Below are 24,783 nucleotides of genomic sequence, written 5' to 3'. Positions count from 1 at the left end.
GCAATATTCTATAAAATTCAAAACCTCCACATATTCAAAAGTCAGATAAATCAGCAGTGTAAAATAATAAAAAGTATACATAATAAAATTCCTCTTTTTCATCCTGTTTTGCTTACTTTTTCTACAGAATGTGATAGTTATTTGTTAATTCTATTTAATAAGCACACATATGTTTTCTGAAACAGAATTTTTTAAAAGGTGTGTTTATAGTTTAATAAATACAATTTAATAAATATTAAATTTTATACTATTAAATGCAATTTAATAAATATTAGTATTTTAATTCCTTGAAAAGTGTCTGGGGTTTAGTTACTTATAAAATGTATCTGCCAAAAATTGAATTGTTTAATACTCCTTTGTCCTTCTGAGAGAATCTGGAAGAAGAAATTGAATTGTTTGCTTATATAGAAAAATATTGGAAAAAAGCTACATTAAATCACATGCATGTGGAAATTAATTGATGGTCCAGAAAAATAAATTTTAATGTACTTCAAATGTTTCTTTTCTCCAGGTTGCTTCCTTGTAATTCTTTTATGGAAGGTGAAAGGAAGTATTTAAATAAGTTCTGTTGTAATTTAATTAAAATACTATTTGGCCTTTCATTTCATTTTCAAAATAATATTTGAAAAATTAAACCTAAAATCCTTTGATATAGAATTCTATCCTCTCTGTCATGGACTTGGTTTACCACAGTCTCATTTCTTTCTATGGTCCCTTTCATTGTTTCTCCTTAGGCAAGTTTGAACTAGTAGCTGTTTATATATATATCTTTGTCAGGGTCTCGCTCACTTCTAAATATTTTCAAATGTCATTGCCTGAGAAAGACCCCGTATCACTTCCACTCAAAGTGGCTAATTTCTTTCCAAACAACCGTTCAGTGACAGCAAATGTTAAGTGTTACTACTTTTTTGCCCTCTCCTCACATTCTAATCGGAGAAGGCAATGGCACCCCACTCCAGTACTCCTGCCTGGAAAATCTCATGGACGAAGCAGCCTGGTAGGCTGCAGTCCATGGGGTCACTAAGAGTCAGGCACGACTGAGCAGCTTCACTTTCACTTTTCACTTTCATTCATTGGAGAAGAAAATGGTAACCCACTCCAGTGTTCTTGCCTGGAGAATCCCAGGGACAGCAGGGCCTGTTGGGCTGCCGTCTGTGGGGTTGCACAGAGTCGGACATGACTGAAGTGACTTAGCAGCAGTAGCAGCAGCACATTCTAATAGGAGTCTAAATAAATGCAACTTGTTAATTCTCATTTTAAATTTATACTGGAAAAAGTGGCCACATTTTCACTTACCTTTTTCAAAAAATGAAAACCATCCCTTTACATATTACAGCTTAGATTATCTAATCTCCATTTCACTATTGTCTGCATAGCAGCTCTAGAATTTTTGTAAGAGGAAAGTTAGAAGGTTTGGTCATTAATAATCCATAAGGTATTTTTTGTAAATACATATCTGTAAAATTATGTTTACCTAAATTATGTATGTATTTTGTTAACCAACCTGGATAACTTTCATATCTTATTAACGATTTAAGGGAAAGAGCAAGAGAGTTCCAGAAAAACATCTAAAGAGCCTCTTGATGAAAGTGAAAGAGGAGAGTGAGAAAGTTGGCTTAAAGCTCAGCATTCAGAAAACTAAGTTCGTTGCATCCGGTCCCATCACTTCATGGCAAATAGATGGGGAATTAGTGGCTGATATTTTTCTGGGCTCCAAAATCACGGCAGATGGTGATTGCAGCCATGAAATTAAAAGATGCTTCCTCCTTGGAAGGAAAGTTATGACCAACCTAGACAGCATATTAAAAAGCAGAGACATTTCTTTGCCAACAAAGGTCCGTCTAGTCAAGGCTATGGTTTTTCCAGTAGTCATGTGTGGATGTGTGACTATAAAGAAAGCTGAGTGCCGAAAAATTGATGCTTTTGAACTGTGGTGTTGGAGAAGACTCTTGAGAATCCCTTGGACTCCAAGGAGATCCAACCAGTCCATCTTAAAGGAGATCAGTCCTGGGTGTTCATTGGAATGACTGATATTGAAGCTGAAACTCCAAAACTTTGGCCACATGATGCAAAGAGCTCACTCATTGGAAAAGACTCTGATGCTGGGAGGGATTGAGGGCAGGAGGAGAAGGGGACGACAGAAGATGAGATGGCTGGATAGTATCACTGACTCGATGGACATGGGTTTGTGTGAACTCCGGGAGTTGGTGATGGACAGGGAGGCCTGGCGTGCGTGGTTCATGGGGTCGCAATGAGTTGGACACAACTGAGCAACTGAATTGAACTGAAGGGAAAGAGAGAGTGTTCACTTTTAAGTGAATTTAATTTAAAGGAAAGAGTATTTCTTAAGGAGAGGGAAAGGAAGAGAAAAGGAGGAGTAACCTGAGGGGAGAAGGGGAGGAGAAGAAACAGTTTTGTGTATTGTTAGTGAGGTTTGTGATGACTACTATCTCTTCCTGGAAAAAAATTAAATGATGAGTTGTATCAATTTTTACCATTAAAATATTATACAGCTATTTTATTGACCAAGTAAAGAAAATAAAATAAAATTCTCCTTAAATCAACATAAGACAAAAGCAGAACCTAGTGGAATCACATGAACTTCTTGGGAAACCCAAGTTAAACTTGTTAACTTACAGTTTGCAGACTCATTGAAATGGGTGGTAATCATAGTAAAAAATCCCAAGATGAGGTGTGATCATGTGAGTACAGCACTCTGAGCTGTGCTAGACACACAGTGAACACATTATAATATGCAAAGATAATTTTTACTGTAAGTGACACATTTAGTAACAAGATCAGAGCCAGAGGCCCAGTCACATTGTGCATATGTACATGCTAAGTCTCTCCAGTCGTGTCCAACTCTTTTTTTGCAACACTATGGACTGTAGCCTGCCAGGCTCCCAGTCCATGAGATTCTCCAGGTAAGAATACTGGAGTGAGTTGCCATTTCCTCCTCCAAGGGATCTTCTTGACCCAGGGACTGAACTGAGTCTCTTGTGTCTCTTGCGTTGGCAGGTGGGGGAAGCCAGCCACATTAGTAGACCAGACTTAGTACATTTGCATTTGAGATATGAAATCTCAAACTTTCCTCATGTTTGCTATCTCTTAATTATAACAGGGTTGGATTCATGTAGGCTCCCCTACAGGGCAGATTCCTAAATGTGTAGATTTTAGAACGAGAGAATTAGAAGCAGTAAATAATTAAAAATATACAAAGTGGAATAGGATGGTATTTACTGAAAATGTTTTGAATTTTGCGTGTAAACATTCTGAAACTGTATCAGTAAAATCCTCTCAATTTAAAGAAAACAGTAGCTTATAGAAAACTTAGTGTAATCATTTGATATTGGATTTAAGCAAAGCATGTCTCTAGCTTTCAGCCATGATTCTGACTTAGTGGTTCCTGTATTAAAAGAAAAGATGCCAAAAATGACATTATGACCTGAAAATTAAACCTCAATGTTCAAATTGATAAGTAAAGCACCACCACAGCGAAATATATGCACAATCATGAATTGTACAGTAATCAAATTTTAATTCGGGGGGATATTAGTGTAGAAGCACATGACTCACAAAAATGTGTTTTGGTTTTGCTCTTTTTTTTTCCTGCAGGAAAAAGTTCAGCACTTACAGAAGGCTTTTGCTTCAAGAGTAGATAAATCCACACAAACGGAACTTCTAGGCTATGATGTAAGTAGCTATATAAAACCATTTTTATCTTTTTTATTGGTATTCAGACCTCCACAGCTTATTTACTTCTATTGCTGTTATGTCCATGCATTGATTTAATAGGATTTAGTGGTACACCATTTATCTTTTGCTCTTAAATAATCCCTGAATACCTTCTGGAACTGAAAAAGATAATTACCGGCACTGACGAGCATACCAATGTCTTATTAATTTCTTTAAACCAACATCTCTAATACAGACTTCTGAATTAGTGAATTTGCAGACATGTGCAAGAGACGTATTAGAATACTAAGACAATTTATTTTTAAGAACATACTGATTTATTTATTAACAGTTTAACAAAGTTATTATATTTGCAATCACCAAGGGCCAAGTACATCATTTTTACATTCTGGCACATAAAAGGGAGCACAACTTTGCAGAGAAATTTACAATACTATTTTAGCTCTTGGGCTTTTGTGGGGGCTGCAGAAAGTAATTTAATTGAATGTTAGCATTTTTTTTTCTTCATGTGAAATATTTGTTGAACTGTCAAAATAGGATTGTAAAACATGTTTTAATATAAGATGACTTCCAGTAACACTAAACGATTTTAGAAAACTTTGATTCAAATATGTACTAAACAAAGCTATGACATTTTCACTTTGCCTAAGTTCACAACTTTAAATTTTCTTTCTATGAAAACATAAATGAGTTATCTTCCTTATGTTGAACCTAACATTTGTGAGAACACTTTGCTTTTTTAAAAAAAAATTATTAATATTATTTTTACCATTCTATTTGCAAGTAATAATAGAAGAGAAATAATTTTAGATTTCATGAAGGGCTTTAATGATAAAATGTCAATCTATCTGCATGTTCTTATTTGTGTTGCCTTTCAAAGTACATTAACATATGTAACATAAAGCTGTCTATCTCTATTAGGAAGTAAATCAGAGTTTTGAATTTCAGCTAAAATGGTTTTCAGATAGTTATGTGCATTATTTTTTAATTAAAAAACATTAAAATCTATCCCTTTCTTTGGAGTTCTCTTATTTCATATTTATCCTTAATACCTAAATATTCTAGATATCAATATTCTGACTATAATACTTCTTCAATTCCAGTGCTTTGATATTTAAATGATAATGTTTCAGATATTTAAAAGTAAATGTTTTTAGTAAGTTCAAATATGCTTTAGTACACTAATTCAATATTTATCTGTTTAAGAGGAGTTGTTTAATTTTTTTTTCTAGTACATATTATCTGTGCTTAGGTTTTTGGGATATAAAACCATTATGTATTTTACAATGAATAATCCATATGTTTTTAAATCTGTGAGTCAGTTGTCCAATAAGAACAATAAATTCATAGTCCACATTAAATCTTATATCAGCATAAATTCATTTAACACAGGAGCTGCAAATAAACTTAAAATTCGCCTATTTCAGTGCCCTCAATTTTTAAACAAGTTGACTGAGTTCCAGAAAAGTGAAGTCACTTGTTCACTAATGCACGTTCTTTGTGGAAATCTGGTCTTTTAAAAAGTAGCGCTTATCCTTATAACAAGAAAAAAGGAAGTACTTATGCATTTACACTCAGATATTTCATTTTACTCAATTTAAGAGACTGATGTTTAGCAGACTAAATTCTAAATTTCTGAATGACTGAATGTAAATGTAGAATGTAACCCTCTTAGATCTATAGCACTATTGGTGCCAGTGAGAAATGGTCACTAAGACGTGAATGGTATCTGTGGGGAGATAGCTAAGTTGAAGCTAATAGATATTCCTTATGCATTTGATGCCTGTCTATGCCCCATACTTTTCTTGATTTTACAAAATGTCTGTACCAATGGTATTTAATTCTCCAAACATGTAAATAAAAATTAAAACCGTGATCATAGTTAATTCTTGATCATACCTAGCTTCTTCTCATATCTGACAATGAGAGCTTAATATATTTTACTAGATAAAAGTAATATTAAAGAATAATTTCTTGGTAGTGAGTCCTTAAAGGATCCCCTCATACAAGTTTCTGGTATGATTTGGGTAGTCATTAACATAGAATAATGTTCTAAAGATTTCATATTTTGTACTTCTTGGTGATATATTTTAGGACATAAGCATCAGAATCAGCAAATTACCAAAGATATGCAAGCAGAACCTTCTACCAGTAACTAGGTGTAACTGTCATAATAGATTTTAAGGCAATTAGTATTAAAAAAAAACTGGGATTGGAAATATTTTAAATAAAACAAGTAAAGCATTTACAATCTGCTGAGTCTTGTAACTATTTGGAATATTATTCATTAATGTAACTTTTTCATGACTGAAATATATTTTCTTTAATTTTCAATACCTATTTATAATTTTTTATATTCTTGTATGCAATAAGAATAATTTGTTATCTTTGTTTTGCTCACATTTTCTCAGGAAATATAATATATCTTTAATTTATCACAAGTGTATGTGTATATGTGTGTATATATATATATATATATATATACATATATACCTACATACATGCTGGGGGAGGGCAGGGCAACTTACTCCAGTATTCTTGCCTCAAGAATCCTCATGGACAGAGGAACCTGGTGGGTTACAGTCCATAGGGTCGCAGAGTCGGACTCAACTAAGCACACAGTACCAACCTTTTAGGGACTTCCTTGGTGGCTCAGATGGTAAAGCATCTTCTTGCAATGGGGGGGACTTGGGTTCAATCCCTGGATTCAGAAGATCCCCTGGAGAAGGATATGGCAACCCACTCTAGTACTCTTGCCTGGAAAACTTCATGGACAAAGGAACCTTGTAGACTACAGTCCATGGGGTCGCAAAGAGTGAGACATGACTGAGCGACTTCACTCACTCACATACATGCTGTTTGAAATTTGCAATAGTATTTGTGAGAAAAAAAACTCTTGTAGAAATCTTGCATATTATGGATGATGTTTTCACCTCTTTCTTTTTAAAGCTGTCAATATTAGCCACAAATTGTTCTTTACTGATCTTTATGGATCATGTTTCAGTGGCATGAATGTCAGAATATAATCAATCGTGTCCAACTCTTTGCAATCCCATGGACTGTAGTCTACCAGGCTGCTCTGTCCATGGGATTTTCCAGGCAAGAGTACTGGAGTGGGTTGCCATTTCCTTCTCCAGGGGATCCTCCTGACCCAGGGATCGAACCCAGGTTTCCTGCACTGCAGGCAGACGCTTTACCCTCTGAGCCACCAGGGAAGCCCTATAAGAGACTACAGTATCTATTAATATAATTTCCTTGTGAAGATAGCTGTTACTACACATTTTGCTTAAGATGGGAAATAGAATCCCCAGAAGATATTAATTATAATGAAAACTATTGAATGAAATTTCCCAAAATTCACTACAGTGATTAAGTTCAAAGGTTTGTACAATAAACAACTTCTAGCCTGCCACAGATTTATCAAGAGTCTTAAAACTAATGCAAGTGGCAAGAATTATTTTAAAATAATTTCAGAGTGTCTCAGCAAAGGCCTATAAACACAATAGTTCTTATGATGAGGGAGATTGTTAAATAAATGATGAATGTGTCTTAAATAATCAATGCCAATTTAACCTCTTTCACCCTCCTCTGTCTGCACAGGCTTAGTTTATTGAAAGATCAAAGAATAATTTCTTAGGTGTCAGTTGTATTATTAAAACAGGATGGAAGATGAATAGATGTAGTCAGGTAGCAATGTTGTCGATTACAAGATTATGTTAAGAGGTAGGCAAGATTCTTCTGATTACATCAGCTGTATAAATAGATGCTTCAACAAAGCACATATGCTGCCTATAAAAATTTTATAGTTTGAACTACTGCAAATAACATTTTGGTTAAAGCAGTTGAGAATGAATGACCAAAATGCTACAGTGAAATTTTATTTTCTGACAGTGAGAAGATTAAAATCCTTTAATTAATTTGACACCATTAGGGACAATTTTTTAACTTCCTTGGGCTTCCCTTGTAGCTCAGTCAGTAAAGGATCTGCCTGCAGTGCAGGAGACCTGGGTTCAATCCCTGGGTTGGGAAGATCCCCTGGAGAAGGAAATGGCAACCCACTCCAGTATCCTTGCCTGGAAAACCTTACAGACAGAGGATCCTGGTGGGCTGCAGTCCATGGGGTCGCAAAGAGTCGGACATGACTGAGCAACTAACACTTTGTTGTTCTACAGAAGATTGTCATTTTCAAAGTGACTGATTAACTTTAGGTGTAAATTTTCCTTTCAGGTACTTCCCAAACTTGACTCAGAACAGTCATAGTGTCTTGAGATGCTCTTTTAGGCAGAAACATTGAAGTTTTAAGATCGTCCACTCATTGGCATATGTTTTACACTTACATTTAAAACAAGTGTTTAGTAGAACTAGGAATGTTTTGTTCATACTTTAAGAGTTTTAAAGTTACCAGGTATTTCATCAGATATTATTCATCACTGTTATTCTGAATATTATTAATAGTTTGTATGTGGCTATTTTAAAATCAGCTGAATTGTGGTTTCACACATATTACGTCTCAGTCATGTATGAGTGAAGCATAAATCAGCATGGAAATGTATGCTCATACCTCTGTGTGTTCTGCAAGTATTTTAATACATTTCCAAGGGTGGGACTTGCTTTATAAACACAGCTTTCTACTTAACTAGTTGCATTATGAATACAGATTTTGAAAAACTCAATGCAATTACCTGTGTATTTGCAATCTATGCTATTTTTCTCATGTTTAGTTTTGCAGGCTTTCCTGGCACAGTTAGTAGTGTTCAGGGAATTCTAACAAATAAGAAAATAGTTCATAATGTAATGAATAAGAGTAATTAGTTTTTACAGTAATTGTTTTATTAGCTATTAGAGCAGGAGAGTATTTTGTGTTATGCTAATACGTTATGTCAACTTACGTGTTAAGCCCGGGCTTCCCAGGTAGCTCAGAAGGTACCTGGTCTTCTGCCTGCAATGCAGGAGACCAGTGTTAAATCCCTGGGTCAGGAAGATCCCGTGAAGAAGGAAATGGCAACCCACTCCAGTGTCTTGCCTGGAAAGATCCTGTGGATGGAGGAGACTGGCAGGCTACTGTCTATGGGATCACAAAGAGTGGGAGACGACTGAGTGACTAACACTTTCATGGGTTAAGTCCAATGCTAAGAACTGAATAACTATTGATTAGGTTGTCTCATCCGACTGCTAATAAAGTGTAGTTTCTTAAATGTGTTTTAGATCCGTCTGTAGCTATCATCTTTCTTAAATTCAGTACTTATCCTGATCATGCCTCAATGTGATCCAGTATTTAGTAAAGGAGTGCCTTCCCCCAATGTGCTTCATTCTTTAATATTTACTTAGCTCAGATATTTATGTTGATTTTTAGAAATTAAAAAAAAAATAATAATCAGGTTTAACACTGAATGATATATTCCAGGTTTTCTTCCTCTTTTTTTTTTAAGGTTTTTAAAATAGCATTTAATACTTAAAAGGTGAAATGTGCATAACAGAAAGCCAAAAAACACAAGAAGCAAAAAACAAAGTCATTCATAATCACAAGCAGTTTACTGTTTGATGTGTCCTTCTGGGTTTCATTTGTGTATTTCTTTTGAACTCCAATTTTTGTATTACATTAAAGGCAACTTTCAGACAAGAACATTGATGAAAACACTGGAAACAACATCTGCCACAGTTGTTTGCTAATTGATGGAGGAATCACAGCTTACCTAGTGGTAACATTCTAAGGGCATCACTTCTGAAAATCCATGCATGTATTCATTCAACAAATATTGATAAGTGCTTCCTGGAAGCCAGGCCTTGTTCTGCGTACTTGAACTACATCCTTTAACCAAACAAATAATCCCTCAGGGAGTTTGCATTTCATTATTATATTTAAAACAAAAAAATTAAATATAATAAATAAGCAAAGTATATAGTATGTTAGAAGCTCCTAAGTGCAATGTAAAAGAGAAAAAACAGGGAAAAGATAATTGTGAGTGTAGGGGTGTGGTCAGGGTTATGATCAGAAACTTTATATAAAGTAATCTGGACAGATCTGAGGGTGACATGTGCCTTGTAAGACTTGAAGGAGATGAGGTGAAAATCACCATTAGCCAGAAATCCTTTTGTGATGTGCTTCTTGAAATCTGTTGAAGACCCTCAGTCAGAACAAATTGATGTATCTTGGCTCTATGAATAAGAATAATTGGCTTCATTTAGGGGCCCTCTATTATAAAAATAGGCATTAAACACTAGAATCAGACACAGTATACCAAGCAACTCACACTAGGGGAACCCAGACCACCCGAGGGAATAGCCTGCTCAGCCTCTTAAGATCATGTTCACTTATCATAGGCACTGAGAAGAAAGCCGGCTAAAATCAAGTTTGATAAGTAAACTACATTTGCTTTTCTTCTTCTTCTTCTTTTTTTTTTTTTTGCTTGCATTGTCTCCACCCTCTTCTCTCTCTGTGTACCATTATTCTTCAGCCCAGGCAGTGCTAACTCTATAAACTTTAAATGTATAATTAGATTTCATTGTATATCTACACATCCCATTTATTAGAGCTATGCTACTAAAAGTGAATAAAGCACTCAGTAATTACTTGGTGAAGAATGAATATATTAACTAAAAGACTCTAATGTTATTTTTATAATCCTAAAAAATCTAACAAATCAGTATGCATTATTTTACTTTATCCACAAGAATCATACAGAAGTACATGTTGCTACCCTACATTTTTACTCTATATTTGTTATATTGAACTAATATTTTGCAGTGACTACATTGCACCTTTTAGAAGACATATTAATATTAAATGCAAATCAGCATAGACAACCAGGTGAGGTGAAAATAACCTTTAAAACATGGATGACAACATGCAGTTGTCCTTAACATACTGCATTGAATGGTTCTTTTTAAAATCCTGAATCTTTATCTAGGAACTAGATCATTCCTGGAATGTCTCCAGGTCTTTAATTCTTACTACATAGAATTGGTGTTAGTTAACTGATAGTTCTTTTGTTAAGTGAATCTGTGGTTGAAATGCTGATGGGGGAAATAGCAAGGCTAAGTTTTAACCAAAAGTGAAAGTGAAGTCGCTCAGTCATGTCTGACTCTTTGCGACCCCATGGACTGTAGCCTACCAGGCTCCGCCCTCCATGGGATTCTCCAGGCAAGAGTACTGGAGTGGGTTGCCATTTCCAAGAAAACTCATATAATTGTAGAAATATTAATTAAAACAAAGCAAAAGAGCACACTCAAATATTTTATATAGCTCAAATTATGTGGGGCAGGAAAAATTACTTTCCCTCTACCCTCTTGGCGAGGACTCCACTCTACAATAATAAGAGACAGAATAGCTGTAGAAAACAAACAAGTTTAGTAATACGTATACTGCCTGTATAAATGGGAGATACCTAGGAAAGCAGTAATTCCTTGAAATGGCCTAAACCACCACCTTAAATACCATTTCTAGCTGAAGACAAGAGGATGGGAGTAGGGAGGATAGTTATGGGAAGTTTCCAGGAAAAAATACAGTAAACAAAGGATATGATTGTTATGCAGATTTAAGTTGATGCCTTCTTCATAAATAGAATTTTCTAGAGATTTGGTCATCTTCCTCCTTCTGGTACAGAGAAGGAGATACCCTTACAAACAGAGTCCGTCTTAAAACTGTGAATTCTTCTTACAAAAGGTAACTTCTTAGTTTTTTGGAGCTTCTGCTGTTTCTTAAAAATAACAAGCTCAAGATAAACCATTTGTCAAAGAAGCATGTTTTGGTGTAGTATATTTTGCTCTCCTTCAACTAGTAATATTGAGGATCATACTTGCTTAAAATTATGTTGATTCTGTGATAGTACTGATATGAGAAAAGAAATGTAGATATTTGTTGAAAAGAAAATTTTTCCCAACCCACTTCTACTTCTGAGATTGCCATCTCTATAGGAAATCTAATTTCAAAATTTCAGATAGTTCCTTAGAAAATTCTAGAAGTCATTTTAGTATTTTCCAGTATGCTAAATGTCATTGCATAAAAGAGAGGCCCTTCTGAAGGAAGAAAACAAAATGTGTATACTAAAGACATCTCTCAGTGTCTGTTTATCATGATTATGAAATTGTTGCTAATCAGAATTTGTATTAAGTTCTAAGAGTTTACTCAAGTACTTGTTCAGTGTAAATCTTTGAGTGTTTATATTTACTGATTTCTGGAGAAAGGAATGGTTTCCTTTAATGTGGTCTACAAGTAAGAAAATCTATAAAATGAAATTTATTCTTTATGTATGTATATACACATATCCTTGCAATATAAGTATAAAAATATTATACAGATAAATATATAAAGTGTTAGTCACTCAGTGGTGTCTGACTCTTTGTGACCCATGGACTGTAGCCCACCAGGCTCCCCTATTGTTCTCAGGCAAGAACACTGGAGTGGGTAGCCATTACCTTCTCCAGGGGACCTTCCCTACTCAGGAATTGATTCCCATTTCCCAACCCAATGCCTTGCATTGCAGGCAGATTATCTACCATCGAAGCCACCAGATAAGCCCATCAGTAAAGCTGTATATATACCTAAACACACATATACACACAAATACTTACGTGACATAACTTTAAAAAAGAACCTACATTTATTTACTATTTTTATTATACAGCATAGGATTAGATGCAAATTTTTAAATTTTTGCATATATATAATAAGAATTAAATTATACACTATTATGTTTTAAATGGCTCTTCAAATTTTAATATGATTAAATTGGAATTAGAAAAATATTGGCTGGGTATATTTGTGATCTAATTATGTCATATTTTGTATGAATTAATATTTAACTGTTTTTTAAAGGTAGTAGTCACATTGACTCCCTAAAAACATCAACTTTCAGTAACTTCCATAAAGAATTTCAGATCAAATCTAAAATATATAGAAATATATCAGATTTCTAGGACTTGATACCTCATATCTTTTTTTAGCCAAGAGCAGATATTATTTCCCTTGCATACAGTTATTTCCTTTATTTTTTCTAGTAGTTTTAATCACATTAATTAGAATTCTTAACTCTTAAGAACTTTATAGTGAAAATTAAGAAGTAAGCAATTATAGACTGTCTGTTACTTTTTGTTTTAGTCACTGAGTCACTTCTGACTGTTTGCGATGGAGCCTGCTAGGTTCCTGTCCATGCGATTTCCCAGGCAAGAATACTGGAGTGGGTTGCCATTTCTCTCTCCAGGGGATCTTTCCAGCCCAGGGATCAAACGTGCATTTCCTGCATTGGTAGGCAGATTGGTGTATTTACTACAGCATTCTTTACGTTGGCAAATTAATTATTAATACATTTTATAATTTCTAGAGGTTTGTCATCTTTTTAACAGTAAAGTCTTTCAATGTGACACAAGAAATATTCACTAACAAGCCCAAATATAATCAGTTCCTCTATCATAGGAAGTCAAAAGTAGTAGATAAGCCTGTATTCAGTAATAATTGTTTAATATTTTCTCTTATTTGGAAATAATTTGTGTATTCAATAAGATTCTATCACTTTACTCAGCAAAACTCTGCTGCTGCTACTGCTAAGTTGCTTCAGTCGTGTCCGACTCTGTGTGACCCCACAGACGGCAGCCCACCAGGCTCCCCCGTCCCTGGGATTCTCCAGGCAAGAATACTGGAGTGGGTTAAGGACAGAAATTACCAAAAGAATTTGCAAAACTACTCAAGTAGACATACAGTAATGTATAACTATTGCTGAAAAGCTCAACGAAAAACTCTTATCCTACTTAAATCACTTGTTCTCAACAGTTATGTTTCAGTTACTTTTGAAAACTTTGTGCGACATTAAACAAAGTCAGCCATTATCCTAAGCTGTTTGTCTTGCCTATAAATTTTGTAACAGAGATAGTATGAACTTCTTTGACTAGTAAACCCAGATAGAATGAGTGTTACATGTCTGCATTATATTTAATGTTGTTAACACTGAAGTTATGTCTTTTAATTAAACCAATAAACTTCAGATAGCTTTTATTTACTGGCAATTATTCAATATTCTGTGAATTTTTAAAATTGGATTACTATATTTCTGAAAGTTCCAGGATTACTTAATTTATAAAGCACTTATTTGAAGTCAGTTAAGTAGAGGTCTTTTTCAAAATAATTTTGGCAGTGACATCTGGAGGTAGAAAAATATCACACATCTACAACATGCATATATAGACATTTATAAATATACAGATACAAATATAGATCTTAAGATCTTTCATTTAAAAAATTTAGCTATGAGTCAGGTGTATTACTAGTACTTGACAAGTTTTTGAGATCAGATGGATCCAAATTATGTTTCTGGAAGTTTGTCCATTAAGATGTTTGCAGTTTTGTTTGTGTTATTGTCGTCTTTGTTGTTGTTGTTGTTGTTTTCCTGCCCTAGAATTTGTAAAGAGACTTGGAATTTTTCATTTGCCTGTTTTTAAAATAACTCTTTTTTTCTATTTCTGATAAGAAACATCTCCCTAAAATTAGCATTTCAAAGAGTGATTCTTAGGTTCTAGAGAAGATGGAATAGAAAAATTTTAAGATTTGGTAAATTTTAAAAATGCACATTTCAAAGACACAGAAAAAATATCCAAATTTTCTCCAAAATGGGGTATATTTGCCTGTTATCAGAGGCCTGAAATAATCACTATTTAAACTTTCCATATTTTTCTAAAGCGTTGGGCTTCCCTGGTGGCTCCGATGGTAAAAGATCCACCTGCAGTGAGGGAGACATGGGTTGGGAAGATCCCCTGGAGAAGGGCGGGGCAACTTACTCCAGTATTCTTGCCTGAAGAATCCTCATGGACAGAGGAACCATGGTGGGTTACAGTCCATGGGGTTGCAGAATCTGACTCAACTAAGCACACAGTACCAACCTTTTGAAAGCATTTTGAGATGAATAGAGGACTTTAAGGGGGAGGGGGGTTAAAAAAGAAAGGTGGACTTTGAATTGTTTCTAGAGCTGCAGCTCTGGTTTTGCAAGATTTGAAATGCGAAGTTGTTTCTAATTCCTCAATGAATTTAATTGTAGCCTAAATTATATACCAAGGGACTGAGCTTCCCATCTAACTAGATTATTTTCAGTTTATATCAGGTAGAGGATTTCCAACTAAAATGGAAAAATCCAGGAGCTTTAAGTTTAGTGCAGTATGCCTTTCTGAAAAACATATATAGAGCATTCAGCAAAGGCCTTATAATGTTATTTTTTTTTCTCCTGAATGTACAATTCAACCTTAGATCATTAACCTTTTGAAGAGGAAGGCTCTACTTTTGTTTCAGTCAGTACCTGAACATTAGCCTGTAGCTGATGTTTCTTGATCAGTTTGTAAGAGGGCCTGAGAGAAAATCTGGTCATCTGTTTCTTCTGTGAGGGGGTTTTCCTGAAAGGCCTTCTGGCTTATCTGATAAATACAGCTGCAGTCCTGGGTGGGAAGAACACCCTTTAGCTACCAATCAGGGTTTCTGTGAATGTGAATGTCCACTAATCTTTATAACTGTTCTCTAAATGTGATAGTATCTGCTGAAAGGCATGATAAATGAGGCTTTGTGATTTTATCTTGTTAGAGGAATCTGTAAGGCAGGCCATTTTAATTCTTAGTGTCCTCCTTTCAATTTGGTCTTTCCATAGGTACCAAAATGAAAATTGTTAGAATGAGAGCTCTCTAATTTTTTCTTCAAATATAGTTTTTCCAGTTCACAGGATTCATCCTCTGGTTACTGACAAGTAGGATCTTATATTAATCACAATAGCATCTCAAATCTATAGGCTTTTTATGGCTTGACCATAGATGCTAGAGGCATCCCAAAAGGCATCTCTATCTGTCTGTAGGGAAACAGACCCAGGAGACCTGCCTTTGGTAAGAAATACTACCCTTGGCTAGCTTCTGCCAGATTTACAGATTCCCTTGTGCAAACTCCGAGCAACTATGGTGCTTCAGCAGGTCCCACTGTGAATCTCAAAACTGTTCAGTTCAGTCGCTCAGTCGTGTCCAACTCTTTGCGACCCCATGAATCTCAGCATGCCAGGCCTCCCTGTCCATCACCATCTCCCGGAGTTCACTCAGACTTACGTCCATCGAGTCCTTGATGCCATCCAGCCATCTCATCCTCGGTCGTCCCCTTCTCCTCCTGCCCTCAATCCCTCCCAGCATCAGAGTCTTTTCCAATGAGTCAACTCTTCGCATGAGGTAGCCAAAGTACTGGAGCTTCAGCTTTAGCATCATTCCTTCCAAAGAAATCCCAGGACTGATCTTCTTCAGAATGGACTGGTTGGATATCCTTGCAGTCCAAGGAACTCTCAAGAGTCTTCTCCAACACCACAGTTCAAAAGCATCAGTTCTTCGGCACTCAGCCTTCTTCACGGTCTAACTCTCACATCCATACATAACCACAGGAAAAACCATAGCCTTGACTAGACAGACCTTAGTCGGCAAAGTAATATCTCTGCTTTTGAATATGCTATCTAGGTTGGTCATAACTTTTCTTCCAAGAAGTAAGGATCTTTTAATTTCATGGCTGCAATCACCATCTGCAGTGATTTTGGAGCCCCCAAAAATAAAGTCTGACACTGTTTCTACTGTTTCCCCATCTATTTTCCATGAAGTGATGGGACCGGATGCCATGATCTTCGTTTTCTGAATGTTGAGCTTTAAGCCAACTTTCTCACTCTCCTCTTTCACTTTCATCAAGAGGCTTTTTAGTTCCTCTTCATTTTCTGCCATAAGGCTGGTGTCATCTGCATATCTGAGGTTATTGATATTTCTCCCGGCAATCTTGATTCCAGCTTGTGTTTCTTCCAGTCCAGCGTTTCTCATGATGTACTCTGCATATAAGTTAAATATGCAGGGTGACAATATACAGCCTTGACACACTCCTTTTCCTATTGGAACCAGTCTGTTGTTCCCTGTCCAGTTCTAACTGTTGCTTCCTGACCTGCATACAGATTTTTCAAGAGGCAGATTAGGTGGTCTGATATTCCCATCTCCTTTAGAATTTTCCACAGTTTATTGTGATCCACACAGTCAAAGGCTTTGGCATAGTCAAGAAAGCAGAAATAGATGTTTTTCTGGAACTCTCTTGCTTTTTCGATGATCCAGCGGATGTTGGCAATTTGATCTCTGGTTCCTCTGCCTTTTCTAAAACCAGCTTGACCATCAAGTAGTTCACAGTTCACGTATTGCTGAAGCCTGGCTTGGAGAATTTTGAGCATTACTTTACTAGCATGTGAGATGAGTGCAATTGTGTGGTAGTTTGAGCATTCTTTGGCATTGCCTTTCTTTGGAATTGGAATGAAAACTGACCTTTTCCAGTCCTGTGGCCACTGCTGAGTTTTCCCAATTTGCTGGCATATTGAGTGTAGCGCTTTCACAGCATCATCTTTCAGGATTTGAAACAGCTCAACTGGAATTCCATCACCCCCACTAGCTTTGTTCGTAGTGATGCTTTCTAAGGCCCATTTGACTTCACAATGCAAGATGTCTGGCTCTAGATTAGTGATCACATCATCATGATTATCAGGGTCATGAAGGTCTTTTTTGAACAGTTCTTCCATGTATTCTTACCACCTCTTCTTAATATCTTCTGCTTCTGTTAGGTCCAGACCATTTCTGTCCTTTATCGAGCCCATCTTTGCATGAAATGTTCCCTTGGTATCTCTAATTTTCTTGAAGAGAGCTCTAGCCTTTCCCATTCTGTTGTTTTCCTCTATTTCTTTGCACTGATCACTGAAGAAGGCTTTCTTATCTCTTCTTGCTGTTCTTTGTAGAGGTAGAAAAATGATTTTCCCTCTGTCTAGGTTCTTGACTGAGTGATCCCATCATAAAAGACATTAATAGGAGGAAAGCAAAATTTAATAACATCTATATTTTCTGTTTACATGTAAGATATACAAAGAATCTGAGTTAACTCCCTAAAATAGCCAAGTCAACATTATAAATACCACTGCCAGCTAGATATGAAAGAAAGGTGTAGCAGTGGGGAGGCAAGTTAAGGAAGGTAACCACGAACAACACAGTAAACAAGGATATGGTTGTTATAAAGATTTAAGTCTGTGCCCTCTCCGTTGATAAGTTTCTAGAGATTTAGTCAACATCTTTCTGGTATAGAGAGTGAGACAGTCTTACAAATGGAAAGTAAGACTGTATATATGATGTAAATGTTTCTTATGAAAGGCTAACTTTACTGTTTTCAAAGCTTCTTCTGTGTCTGTAGTTTCTTAAAAATTGCATTTTCTTAATTCAATGCAGTTTTTATACTAAAGAGACATATTTCGGGATGACAAGTTCTGTTCACCTTCACTAGCTTATATCTTCTGCCAGTAAAAGAAGCAGTAGTAATTTTGAGGAAGAAACATTAAATATTGGATTTGTTGTTGTTTAGTTGCTAAGTCATGTATTATTGTTTCAAAATAAGGATATAAAGTGTTTTAATAATTTATAAATAACTGTAGAGAACTAAAGAAAAAATAACTTCCTTAAATGTTTGGCTTCATACCAAATAGGCAAAGGAATTGGGATTTTCAGAATAATGCATTACAGAAAATTTCCTAAAAGAGAGCCACATGTAATGTTAACCTCATGCTCTATACCAAGTGAGGCTATCAGAAAATTACACTCTTGCCTGATGCCACATTTTTAAGATGATGATTAGAATTTTAAACATGTATAGTTGAATTACAATAGAGAAAATTTATATGAAAAAGAATGTAATTTGCAATTCAGAGTACTTAAAGAGTCATAGTTCTTCACATATCAGAATTACTTCAGGTTTGTCATTATTTTATGAGCTTGGTACTTATAAGTGGATTTACAGATTTGGATTTAATCCATCAAATTACAGGAAAACTTGTTTAAGCTTTAGTCTAATACAGTATAATTTTCAAAAAGAAATATAAATAGGTTAAGTATTTTCTTGCATTGGAAAATTATAACAAAAATGGATGAATTAGTCATTTTTTTAGTCTAAGAAAAGACTAGAATTGGAAATACAATGTTTTCCAAATTTTAAGATTTTAAAAAACACTTTATATTGCTCCAAAAATGCTATTTAGTTATTTTTAATTTGTGGGAAAGTTGCTACAAACTCTTAATTTATTCAGGAAGAATTAAATTTTCTTCTTTAAGGGCACATCAGTAATGAGTCACTATTGAGCCTTAAGACAAACATTGCTTGCTGTGAGTCTATTATTTTCAACTCTTTTAAAGGTTTTTTCCCCAATATGTTGATTTTTTATCATGTTAAAATAAACATACAGACACTGAATCCAGAGTATATCTGTAAATATATGTACATAAACATACCTGTGTTTACATATTTTAGCATGAATATTATTGTACTGTGATATTAATAATTTTTATAGTTTAAATGACTAGATATTATTCAATCATGTGACCTTTTAAATATCCATTTTACTTTTCTCAAGTATTTTCCCTTTAAAGAATAGCATTGTTATATATTATAATTCCCTATCGAGAGAGATTTTGAAAAATCTTAACAAAGATGTACCTGATTTTATTCTCCACCTATCAATACTGTCTCTAGAACTTGACATAGTACATATGTTTTACTATATACCAAATAGCTTTTCTCTAAGATCTTCTAGGTAAAGATGAAAACAACACAAAATATCCATCAACAGGAAGGTGTTTAGTGATGGCTCATTCACAAAATGGAGGGCTGGGAAGCCTCCCTATCCAGTGCTTGCCAAAAAAGAGGAAACATCAATGTTCTGATAGGGAATAATCTCTAGACTTACATTAATAAGTGAAACAATGAGGCTGTAAAGCTGTTGCAGTATCCCTAGAGTGGTTAATCATAAAAAAGTACCGTATTTTTCAAATTACTGTTGTCTCTACAGTCAAGTTAAGGGGGACCATTTATTTTCATTAGTTAAGCTTTAATATTCCTGGTAATTTCCTGCTCTCACCTCATGCTCTACTAGCTAAAGAGGACAGAGAGTTATTGAGGCTTTTTGTCCTCATCACATGACAAATATCAGAATATTATAAACTACTTATGGAAGCAAAAGCTAGGATCATATACTTTATGACATCTATCTCACTGAACATATTTAATCTATTGTATGTTCTCCTTCATTTTAGAATATTAAAAGGTAAATCTGTGGTAGAGCTTTATTAAAAGCATGAATGATAGGAGTCATAAAATACACTGGGATATAGATTCTAGATTTTTAAAATTTATAAAATATATTTTTTCTTTTTATATTCATTCAACTACCATTTGGGGAACAGATACCAAATACTGAATATCTGTTTAAATGTTAGCCTTAATGATTCTGGAGAATTTTTTTTTTAATAACATGTTTCATTGGCAAATACATAAATGCTTATCTATAGAACATACAAGCAAAGCCCTGAGTTCACTTCCACCTCCAATAGAGTATACCCTTTTTCATGTATATAATCATTTAAAAAATAAAAGTAAAAAAGGTGTCCCAGCACTGAGATTGTAGTGAAAGGTTGTTGCTTAACCACAAAAGATGCTGGGATCCTTGGCCTACGGAGGAGAAGAAGAAAATCCAGGGCCAGAGACAAGGCTTGATTGCTCAGAGCTTTTGTATAATGAAGTTTTATTAAAGCATAAAAGAGATAGAGAAAGCTTCTGACATAGACATCAGAAGGGGGCAGAAAGAATGCCCCCTTGCTAGTGTTAGCAATGGAGTTATATATCTTTTAATTAGTTATTACAATGAATCAAAAGAATGTCTCAAGTTTGTGCAAATTTTACCAGACCCACTCCCACAATTTACATTTTAGGATAACAAGATTAGAATTTAACGAGCCACCAGGGAAGCCTAGTACAGGGATTAACCTTCCCTGGTGGTTAAGCGGTTAACGCGTCTGCCTCTAATGTGGGAGACCTGGGTTCGATCCCTGGGTCGGGAAGATCCCCTGGAGAAGGAAATGGCAACCCACTCTAGTATTCTTGCCTAGAGAATCCCATGGATGGAGGAGCCTGGTGGGCTACAATCCATGGGGTTGCAAAGAGTTGGACACAAAATTCTGAGAGACTTAACTTTCAAGGAATGTAGACAAAAAACAAAAGTTTGTCCTTTCCTCTTCCTTGAGAATTCCAGACCCCTATCTCCACTTTGAGGGCCCCAGACCCCTTTCTCCTCCTTGGGGACCCTGGACTTCTTAACAATCTGCCTAGGAAATGATTCTCCCAGTAGCAGTGAACAAGGACTACACAAGTTTTCTTTCTTCATAAACTTGTCATCTTGTGGATGAAGACAGGAAATCAACTAGAAATGAAGAGATAAATGACCCTGATGTAAATAAGCAGACAGGTCAGATTTAGTGATGAGTCCAGTGAAGTAGGAGCACATGTGCCTTCACTGTGAGAGAAGACTCATCAGGGAAGACCTGAGGATATTGCCTCTGAGCTGTAACTGAGTGATCAACTGTTCACAAAACTGAAACATCTTGACAGGACAAATTGGATTATAAAGAACAGTCACCTTCCAGTACTGATTGCTGCTTTAGGATGGATTTCCACTGGTTTTGGTCTTGACTTCCTACTTTTAAGTCTCTGCTTATTCTAATCTATATATACATCACAGATAAATCTAAAAGAAATAATCACAAACATGTACCTTGCAGTATGTTGTATTTCTACTTTAAAACTCTTAATGGCTGAATAAGGCTTAAAAGATAAAATCCACATTACTCAAACCAGCATTCTAGCTAAAATTACACTCTTTCCTACTTAAGCAATTTTCGCTCTAACTGTTCCCAAACAAACCTTTTATTCCGCTTAACCTGCTCCAACACAAGTTGCTAATTCTTGTCTCCCTTGTTTAGTGGTTTTGGTTTGTTGCTTTAAACTCTTTTGTTTAGACTGCCCCTCCTTTATAATGTGTCTCTTTTTAAACCCAACTTCAATCCCCTACCCTTGATCTAGAGTGATCTCTCTTTCCGTAGAATAATTTCCACCGTTGCTAGTCCTGAAACCCTATCCTGTATCTGTCAGTACTAGATATTGCTATATGCTCTGTATATTTATGTATATATCTCTTGTGTATTGATATGGAACTTATTATCTTGTGGTATGGCTAATCTTTTCTATATCATTTCTATATCTCCAACTGAATTTTGCATTCCTTAGGAGCAGCTGCCATATTCTAGACTTCTTAGACCCTTTATTTCTTTTTATACATAATGTCTGAACAATGGAGTTCCTTTTTTTAAAGGTGAAATATTTTGAAATGTTTTAATTTCCTGTCACTTAAAATTTCAACAAAGAAGAAATTAATAGTAATTGTGGTAGGTTGAAAATTCTTTTGGAGCTTTGTGTTCAGGATCTATAAAAATATCAGGAGAGCCATATAGACTTACCTATTAATTATTTAATTTTCTGGAAATGAAGACTATATGAAGAGTTGAGTAAAACTGTTACTTTTTCACTCCGTTTATAAAACCAAGGGAATAAAATTTTTCTAACTGGTCTTCACTCTTTCACCCTGTGTTCGGTTATAAAGTATTTAATTGGAAGTTGGGAGCTTGGAAACATTACTAATATAAATATACTTAATGAGTTTTAATAACAGTTTTCACTTAGAAAATCATAGGTAGAATAGATTTATGTTGGTCTGTGTGTTGTTTTTTTTTTAATTTGTGTTTAAACATTTTAAACCTTCATGTTAAACTATGTGTTTATTTCATTTTATTAATTTGATGTCATTCATTTATTTATTTTTGTTTTCTTCTTTTCAAGGCCCTGTGGAATCCTACATGCACTGAAGGTTTATTTAAACCAGTACATAATATTTCAACCTAGTTTACATCATTACTTGATAATAAGTGTATCACAAATCTGACATGCTAAATATCAAATCAATTTTCCATTATTTCTTGCATTAGCTATTTCTCAGAGTATATAATACAGAAATGTTTCCATTCCAAATATTTCGCACTTTTTGCATTTGTACAGAATTGCATAAAATATTAGTGGATATAGTTTAAACTAACATTCCTACCTTGCTGTATTTTTAAAACAAAAATAGACTTTTAATTTTAAATTATCTCTATATACAGCTGTTCTAAATATAATATTCCACTTGGCAGTACATATTTTTTGTTTAACCTTCTCATCCATGTCATTTGTGTCTCTGGTTATAGTCTTTGTTTAATTTCACTATATATTCTATGTATATTAGATAAATTTGGAAGCAGTGATTCTAATTTGGCCCATCAGTGCGTAACAGTTCTTACTGAAGAACAAAATTGCCTCTATTTTTTCCCTTGCATTGAGATCAAAAGATGAAAATATATGTCTTCAAATGAAGTAAGTCATGAAGAGTCTTTTTCTCTGTGTAGATAGTAAAGAAACTTTATCTCTCTAAACAAGTGAAAAAAGTTTATTGGCTATTGACCTCATATTGAGGAGAAGTTTGTTGAATATCTTATTAAAAAAATAAAAAACCCTCTCTCCTGGTCTTGGCATCACTGCCTGATTTCTGTGTGTCCTTGTTTATCACCTTTCTATAATACCTCACTTTAATTATCAAATGTCCAGGTAGCAACAAGGCACTCTTGCATGTTGTAGTTTATTGAAAGGATAAGTGACCAAACCCAGAAATGTCTCAGTCTCATAGTGCAGGGCAACAGAAGAGCCATAGGGCTAAGGAGAAGAAAGCAGGTTTTACTGAATTCTATATTTTTTTTAAACAGGAAGTGAAATAATCATAGTTAATGGTGATAACATTTAGAACTATGCTATGAAATTTCTTAAGTTATTTCACTCATTTGTAACATATAATGTACATGATTAAAAGTTGAGTTTAAATCATGGTATTAAAATAAAACTAAATATATTTATTCACTTGAAAACATTGTATGTGTCCTTGTTGACTTTGCTCTTTTAAAAACATAAAATACATGTTTTTATGATTCAGGATATGAAAATGATTTTGTTCCTCTAACAGTTTTCTAGAGTTTATTCTTCTGTTCTTATCTGCTGCTACTTATTGTCTTACTTTATATTTGAAACCCTTAGGTGTAGATAATGTAAGCAATTCCATTACCTACAATAAAGCACTCCTCTGGTAAAGATTTTTATCAGCTTGAATGGTCAATATCATTTTGAAGAAGAAAAAAAAATCAATTAAAGATATTTTGACTAGGGTTCAAAAGAAAACAATAAATGTATTACCAAGTAGATTAAGTCAATAAAGAAAGGTACTTTTTCCCTCAAAAGCAATGTAGCAGAAACTGTCAATATAGACAAAAAACCCATCCACCTGAAAAGCTACTATTTTATGATTGCTCTTTAATACCAGTAAAGCATTTCAGGCTGCCTCCTTGGGAACCTTTTTTTTTTTTCCTTTATTTAATTATTTTTTAATGGAATTGGACTGAATATACATCAGTGAACATGTTCATCAGCTAATCATTTTGCTTTCATGGTGAAATATATTCAGACTTTTCAGCAATGTTTGTTATGTAGCTTGATCATTTAACTATTAAAATGTTTTATATTTTCTTGATTACATTAAACATGAATTAAAAATAGGAATTAATGGACTTTTATTTTAGAAAAATATGTAAGAAACATTAAAATCACTGCACTGTATTCCAAGGTGTAACAAAACTGAGATTGACTGTTTCTCAAAGAAAGCAGCATGAGGTATAAAAATATATCTGGCAAATACAGTGCAACATCAGTATTTACTGATGAAAGAAGTGTTGTGCTATGATATTATGCCTGCATATTTGTCTGAAATACTTTGATAATAATTAACTAAAAATAAAGAGATTAACAAGCTTAATTAAATTCACTTTCCAAATAAGGAAAGTGGAATTTAAAGAAGTTGAGTGACTTTCTCAAGTTCCTTTAACTTTTCAAACATTAAACCTTTGGACTGCATTGTAGGTGTTCCAGATCCAAAAGTCAGGATTTTGTTTTGTTTTCCTGATTTCAGATGCTGGTGGATTGCATGATTACAAAACTCAATACAAATTATACTTGGATTGCATATGCATACTTGTATATTATACACACATTATGTACTGTTAAAGGTTGTATTTACCTTAAATCTGCCTTATACACTAGGCATAATGGAGATGATAAAGATT

At 34.6% G+C, this 24,783-nt stretch overlaps 1 protein-coding gene across 4 annotated transcripts in view; it reads left to right on the top strand.

The window, feature by feature from the left end:
* The window catches only part of CCSER1 (coiled-coil serine rich protein 1), a 1,477,979-nt gene that overhangs the window by 814,363 nt on the left and 638,833 nt on the right, over positions 1 to 24,783 (top strand). For 2 of the 4 annotated variants that reach the window (XM_069593700.1, XM_069593701.1), the window contains exons 9-10: positions 3,616 to 3,693; positions 22,424 to 23,538. In XM_069593700.1, the coding sequence (XP_069449801.1) occupies positions 3,616 to 3,693; positions 22,424 to 22,486 (141 nt within the window). In that variant the 3' untranslated portion in view covers positions 22,487 to 23,538. Of the gene's footprint in view, positions 1 to 3,615; positions 3,694 to 22,423; positions 23,539 to 24,783 lie in introns of those variants that run through there. The other 2 variants (XM_069593698.1, XM_069593699.1) reach the window with 1 other exon arrangement.

The sequence above is a fragment of the Ovis canadensis genome, chromosome 6, assembly GCF_042477335.2.
Source record: "Ovis canadensis isolate MfBH-ARS-UI-01 breed Bighorn chromosome 6, ARS-UI_OviCan_v2, whole genome shotgun sequence".
Classification (NCBI taxonomy): Eukaryota; Metazoa; Chordata; class Mammalia; order Artiodactyla; family Bovidae; genus Ovis; species Ovis canadensis.
The sequence above is the reverse complement of the archived record's forward strand: the minus strand, read 5'-3'. Positions and strand labels throughout refer to the sequence as shown.